The 7,219-nt window shown below is 36.6% G+C and overlaps 1 protein-coding gene across 1 annotated transcript; it reads right to left on the bottom strand.

Annotated features, from left to right (window-relative positions):
* Positions 1-4,015: 4,015 nt before the first annotated feature.
* Positions 4,016-5,053, bottom strand: LOC112408986 (thyroid transcription factor 1-associated protein 26-like). Its single transcript, XM_024758848.1, has one exon. The coding sequence runs from the start codon at positions 5,051-5,053 to the stop codon at positions 4,301-4,303; it is 753 nt and encodes a 250-aa protein (XP_024614616.1). The 3' UTR covers positions 4,016-4,300.
* Between the last annotated feature and the right edge of the window lie 2,166 nt (positions 5,054-7,219).

Below are 7,219 nucleotides of genomic sequence, written 5' to 3'. Positions count from 1 at the left end.
TTTCCAGCTCTGTTGAGGTAGTATTGACATAAAACGGTGTGTACGTTTAAGGTGTACAACATGATGATTTGATACACTTATATATTGAAAATAATTACCACAGTAGGATTAGTGAACACATCCATCACCTTGCATAATTACCATTTCTTATTTATGGTGAGAACATTTAAGATCTACTCTCTTAGCAACTTTCTAGTATATAAGATAGTATCATGAACTATAGTCACCCTGCTGTAGTTAGCTCTCCAGAATTTATTCATCTTATAACTGGAACCTTATATTATTTGACCAACATTTCCCTATTTCCCCCTGCCCCCAACCTCTGGCAAGCAACATTCTGTTCTTTGTTTCTGAGTTCAGCTTTTTTAGATTCCACATATAAGTGATAGCATATGGTATTTGTCTTTCTCTGTCTGACTTATTTCATTTAGCATAATGACCTCAAGGTTCATCCATGTTGTCACAAATGGCATGATTTCCTTCTTTCCCATGGTCTAATAATATTCCATTGTGTATGTATATATATAAACACACATCACATCTTCTTTATCCATTCATCTATAGACAAGATACTTAGGTTGCTTCCATATCTTAGCTGTTGTGCATAATGCTACAATGAACATAGGAGTGCAGGTATCTCTTCAAGATCCTAATTTAGTTTTCTTTGGATGTAGACTCAGAAGTGGGTTGATGGATCATATGGTAGTTCTATTTTTACTTTTTATGAGGAACCTCCTTGCTGTTTTCCATGGTGCTGTACCAATTTATATTCCCACCAACAGTGCACAAGGGTTCCTTTTTCTCCAAATCCTTGCTAACACTTGTAATCTCTTGTCTTTTTGATAATAGCCATTGTGAGGTGTGAGGTGATATCTCATTGTGGTTTTGATTTGCATTTCCTTGACAATTGGTGATGTTGAGCATCTTTTCATGTACCTATTGGCCATGTGCATGTCTTCTTTGGAAGAAATGTCTACTCAGTTCCTCTGCTCATTTTGAAATCACATTATTTGTTTGTTTTTGTTTTTCTATTGAGTTATATGAGTTCCTTATATATTTTGGATATTAATCCCAAATCAGATATAAGGTTTGCAAAGACATTCTCCCATTCTATAAGTTGCCTTTTCATTTGGTTGATTGTTTCTTTTGCTGTGCAGAAGCTTTTTAGCTTGGTGTAGTACCACTTAATTATTTTTGTTTTTGTTGCTTGTGCTTTTGGTGTCGTATCCAAAAATTCTTTCCCAAGATCAGTATCAAGTAGCTTCATCCCTATGTTTTTTTCTAGCAGGTTTATGGTTTCAGGTCTTATGTTTAAGTGTTTAATCCATTTTGAGTTAAATTTTGTGAGTGGTATAAGATAAGGTTCCAACTTCATTCTTCTGCATGTGGTTATCCAGTTTTCCCAACACCATTTATTGAAGAGACTGCCCTTTTCCCATTGAGTATTCTTGGCTCCCTTGTCAAATATTTGTTGAACATATTTCTGGGCTCTCAGTTCTGTTCAAGTGGTCTATGTGTCTGTTTTCATGCTAGTACCATACTGTTTTGATTAATATGACTTTGGTCAGGTTTGTTAATACTTTGTTGATAATTTTTACAAATATATTCATCCAGGAATATGGATGAAATATTAAATGTTTGGTGAAATTCACCATGAAATCATCTGGTTCTGAGCTTTTCTTTTTGGGAGGTTTTTGATTACCAATTCAATGTCCTTACTTGTAACTGGTCTGTTTATAGTTTGTATTCCTTCATGATTCATTCTTGGTATGTTGTATGTTTCTGAGAATTTATCCATTTCTTCTAGGCTATCCAATTTGTTGGCATACAGTTATTCATAGTATTCTCTTATGATCCTTTGTATCTCTGTGATATCAGTTGTAATGTCTCCTCTTTCATTTCTCATTTTACTTATTTGCATCTTCTCTTTTTCTTAGTCTAGCTAAAAGTTTGTAAATTTCGCTATCTTTTCAAAAAACAACTCTTAGGTATGTTGATCTTTTCTATTGTTTTTCTGGTCTCTATTTCATTTGTTTCTTTCCTGATGTTTGTTATCTCTTTTCTTTTGCTAACTTTCGGTTTAGTTTGTTTTTCTTTTTCTAGTTCCTTGAGGTGAAAAGTTAGGATGTTTGTTTGAGATCTTTCTTTCTTCCTAATGTATGTGTTTATTGCTATAAACTTCCTTCTTAGAAATGCTCTTGCTGCATTCCACAGGTTTTGGTATGCTGTGTTTTCATTTTCATTTTCTTCAAGATTTCAAGTTTCTCTTTTGTTTTCTTTGACCAATTGGTTGTTCAGGGGTGTGTTGTTTAATTTCCACCTATTTGTGAATTTTCCCGTTTTCCTTCTTGATTTCTAGTTTCATACCATTGTGGTTGGAAAAGATATTTGGTGTGATTTCAGTCTTCTCAAATTTGCTAATACTTGTTTTATGACCTATCATGTGATCTATCCTCAAGTGTGTGCTTGAGAAGAATATTTATTCTGCTGCTCTTGGATGGAATATTCTGTATATGTCTTTTAGGTTCATTTGGTCAAGTTCAATGTTTCCTTATTGATTTTCATCTGTATGATCTATCCATTGTTGAAAGTGGGGTATGGAAGTCCCCTACTATTACTGTATTTTTGTCTATTTCTCCTATTAGATGTGTTAGTATTTGCTTAATATATTTAGGTGCTCCAATGTTGTGTGCATATATATTTATGCTTATTATATACCCTTGATGAATTGACCCCTTTATCATTATATAATGACCTTCTTTGTGTCTTGTCACAGCTTTTGAGTTAAAGTATATTTCGCCTGGTATAAGTATTCTATTCCTGTGCTTGCATGGAATATCTTTTTGCATCCCTTCACTTTGAGCCTATGCATGTCCTTAAAGCTAAACTGAGTCTCTTGTAGGTAGCATGTAGTTGGATCTTGTTTTTTTGCCCAGCCAGCCACTCTCAGCCTTTTGATTGAAGAATTTAATCAATTTACATTTAATGCAATTATTGCTAGGTAAGGACTTACTATTGCTATCCTATTAATTGTTTCCTAGCTGTTTGGTAGTTCCCTTGTTCCTTTTTTCCTCTCTTGCCACCTTCCTTTGTGAACTGATAATTTTATGTAGTGGTATGCTTTGACTCCTTCTCATTATCTTTTGTGAATCTGCTTTAGGTTTTTACTTTGTTGTTACCATGAGGCTTACATAAAACATCTTATAATAGTTATTTTACACTGATAAAAATTTAACTTTAATTGAATACAAAAACTCTATTGGTTTACTCCCCACCTTTTTATGTTACTGCTTTCACAATTTACCTCTTTTTTATTATGTAGTCATTAACAAGTTATTATAGCTATAGTTTATTTTAAATATTTTGTCCTTTAACCTTTATACTAGAGTTAAGTGGTTAACACACTGTCATATTAAAACATTAAGGTATCTGAATTTGAGCATATACTTACCTTTACCAGTGTGTTGTGTATTTGCATATGTTTTCATGTTACTGATTATTGTCCTTTAATTTCAGTTTGAAGAACTCCTTTCACCACTTTTTGTAAGGCAGGTCTAGTGGTGATGAATTCCCTCAGCTTTTGTCTGGGGAAATCTTTTAACTCTCCTTCATTTCGGAAGGACAACTTTGCCAGATAGAGTATTTGTGGTTGGCAGTTTTGTTTTTTTTTTTCCTCTGAGCCCTTTGAGTATATCATTCCACTCTCTCCTGGCCTGTATGGTTCTACTGAGAAATCCTCTGATAGGCTGATGAAGGTTTTCTTGTAAGTTACAAGCTTATTTTCTCTTGATGCTTTTAAGATTCTCTCTTTGTCTTTGATTTTTTTTTTTATTTTCAAAACACTTTATTTCATCGGAATTTCATATGGTATAAAAGTTATTACATGCTTGAACCTGTTGCTCAAATAGCAGGTTCTTTCAGTTCCTTTTTTTTTTGGCCATACCAAGCAGCATTCGGGATCTTAGTTCCCCAACCATGGATGGAACCTGTGGCCCCTGCAGTGGAAGCATGGAGTCTTAACCACTGGACTGCCAGAGAAGTTCCCTCTTTCAGTTTTGAAGGCCAACCTTCATTCAGCAGCAAATAATTAAGAAACAAATCATATATAATGCAGAGCATATATAGAAAATTTTCTTTTAGAAAAACAAAAAATATTTGGACATTTTATATTTAGTATAGCTTAGCAATCCAGTCTTTGTTGACAAATTTAGTTAACTGTTAGGAGGGACAGTACATATACAAGAGAATTCAGTAGCCAGCAGATATTTTAACCCTTGATTAATCAGGCAACATGTCTGACCTAATTTTTTTCTTGTATTTTTTTTAGAAGATACTCCATTTGTAAATTCAAGTTTGGTTGCCCCTTTTTAGTCTTTTTGCTCAATATTTTGAACACTTTCATTTTCTTCTTTTTGTAGAGCCTTTGAGCTTCTTCTCTCTCTTGTTTTCTCCTCTCAAATTTTTGTCTCTTAGCAGCACGCTTAGCTTGTATCTGCTCATACTCTTCCTGTGCTTTTTGATTTGATGTTTTCTTTTTATTTTTCTTTGGAATAGTAATGGAATTTATTCTTATGCTACATTGTTCTTCTGGATGAGGCTGCTCAATGCTACAATGTTCTTCAGACAAAGCCTGGTCAGTGCTACACTGCTCTTCTGACAAAGGCTGATCAACTTGTTCTTCTGACAGAGGCTGGTCAACTTGTTCTAACAAAGACCTGTCAGCTTTTCTAAGCTGCTTCCTGAGTCTTTCCTCTTCAGCTAAATAGAGATGTTTCAGATGATCAGGGTACCGATCCGTGAACTGGGATTCCCGTGAGGTTTTAGCCTTCTTTTCCCTCCATATCAATTTCTTGTAATTTTGCTGAATTTTTAGTTTTCTTCGAAATGCAAAGCCTTGTCCCTCGCGAACGCTCCCCGCAAAGGCCTGCAGATGATTAGGTCGCCACGTCCTCCATTTCATATTCTTATTTCTGAATCCGACCAGTGAAACTCCTTCGCCACGCGACCCAAAGCTCCCTGTCTGGCCCCTTGCTGCATGCCTTACCGGCGCCATGGCACCTGTCTTTGATTTTTGACTGTTTTATTATAATATGTCTTGGAGAAGATCTCTTTCAGTTGAGTTTATTTGGGGACGTTGAACTTCATGAAGTTGGATGTTCACATCTCTCCCCAGATTTGGGAAGTTTTCAGCTGTTATTTCTTTAAATAAGCTTTCTACTCCATTCTCCCTCTTTTCTCCCATGACTCCAATAATACACAGATTTTTAAAAATGATTTTGTATCAATCACATAGTGTTTCTTTACTCTTTCCATTGTTTTTTCTTTATTCTCTGACTGGATAATTTCAAAGGTCCTGTCTTCCAACTTACAGATTCTTTCTTATTTGATCCATTCTGCTGTTGATTCTCTTTATTGCATTTTTCATTTCATTCATTGTACTATTCAGCTCGAGAATTTCTGTTTGGTTCTTTTTTATTATTTCTATCTCTGTTAAACTTCTCATTTTGTTCATTTTGTTTTCCTGATTTCATTGAAATGTCTCTCTGCGTTTTCTTGTAGCTCATAAAGCAGCTATTTTGAATTCTTTATCAAATAAATCACAAATCTCCATGTCTTTTATGTCAGTTACTGGAAGATAATTGTGATCCTTTGGTGGTGTCTTGTTACCTTGATTTTTCATGCTCCTTGAAGTCTTGCATTTCTGTCTTCACATAGGAAGTAGCTGTCACCTCCTCCAGTCTTTCTGACTGTCTTTGGGAGAGAAATACCTTCTGTCTGCTCTGCTAGTGATTGTGAATTTTTCTCAGACCTATGGATATGCCTGCTCCATACTTCTTGCTCCCTCTGTCACAGAATATTGAGCATATATGCTTTCTTTTAATTCTGCAACATACCAGGCTGAGTGCTGACATCCTCCCTTTGCTTTCTCAAGGGCAGTGCTAAATCTGAAGTTTGTGGTCTCTCCCTGGTTCACACATTTGGACCATCTTTCTGTATGTGTTCACTAGCCATCTGCCAGGCTTGCTCTTGCCACATTCAGGCGTGCACACAGGGAGCTGGCCACAGGGTGGGGGATTGTGTACGTGAGGCGTGTGGAGTGCTGGAGGTGCCTGTGTTTCATGGGGGGAGATCAGCAAGTCAGGTTTCACCAGTGTTTCATAGCCAGACTTCTTAATGGAGTCTGTAATGTAGTTAGTAGAATCTGTTCCCGTTTAATGCCCTCTGAGAGTCCTATCTGCTGCTCTCCCAGCTTCCTCCTTCCCCCTCCCCTGCAGTCATCAAATTAACATCTCAGTGCTCTGGATGCAGCATGAGAGAAATGGGCCTCTTTGGCAACATCCAACACAGCTGGAGAAGCTGGACAGTTACTCACATGGTCTCACATTCCCCCATGGGAGAAATCACAAGCTGAGAAAGTCTCTCTTGGCACTAAATTGTGCTGCCTTAGGAGAGAGGGGACACAGTTAAAGTCAAACTGTTCCTCTTAACCTCTCCAGTGCATCCAAACTCATATATATATATATATATTTTTTTCTCTAACAGTGTGTTGGAACTTCTCTGCTGGACTCCTGCACTCATGGACTTCCATGAAGGCTCCCTTTCTATGCCTGATTGTCTAACACAGTGTATTCCAAGGGCCTATAAACTATGGCTGAGAGGGACTTGTGCCAGTTCATGGGCCACTGTAGGGTCCACAACCAGGACCAAGGTCTATATGCCTATTACCCAATGCACAAATGGGCAAATACACTCTCAGGTCCCTTGGTGTATGGTGTTGGATTCTACAGCTCCCACAGAAGCACTCTTGTCTGTGGGTGGATGCCAAATTGTTGTTATTGAGGGGGGATATGAGCAAGGGACATCTTACTCGGGCATTTTGCTGATGTCACTCTTCCCAGCACCATTTGTTGAGAAAACTATCCTTTCCCCATTGAATTGCTTTAGCATCTTTGTTAAAAATTAATCATAAATGTAAGAGATTATTTCTGAACTTTCAAAATTATTCCATTGAACTGTATGTCTTTATGCCAGTAAAAGTGTTTGATGACTGTAGATTTATAAAAAACCTTTTAAACTGAGTGATATAAATCCTCCAACATTTTTCTTTTTTTTCAATATCGTTTTGCCAATTTTAGGTCTCTTGTTTTCTGTGTTTTGAATCAGATTGCCATTTTCTGTAAAAAGGGCTACTTGAATTTTTGTGTCAGGGTAATGGTGG

This window comes from Neophocaena asiaeorientalis, unplaced genomic scaffold (genome assembly GCF_003031525.2).
Source record: "Neophocaena asiaeorientalis asiaeorientalis breed wild unplaced genomic scaffold, Neophocaena_asiaeorientalis_V1.1 scaffold569, whole genome shotgun sequence".
NCBI classification, from domain to species: domain Eukaryota; kingdom Metazoa; phylum Chordata; class Mammalia; order Artiodactyla; family Phocoenidae; genus Neophocaena; species Neophocaena asiaeorientalis.
Note: the sequence above shows the minus strand (reverse complement) of the source record. Positions and strands in the feature narration are given on the sequence as shown.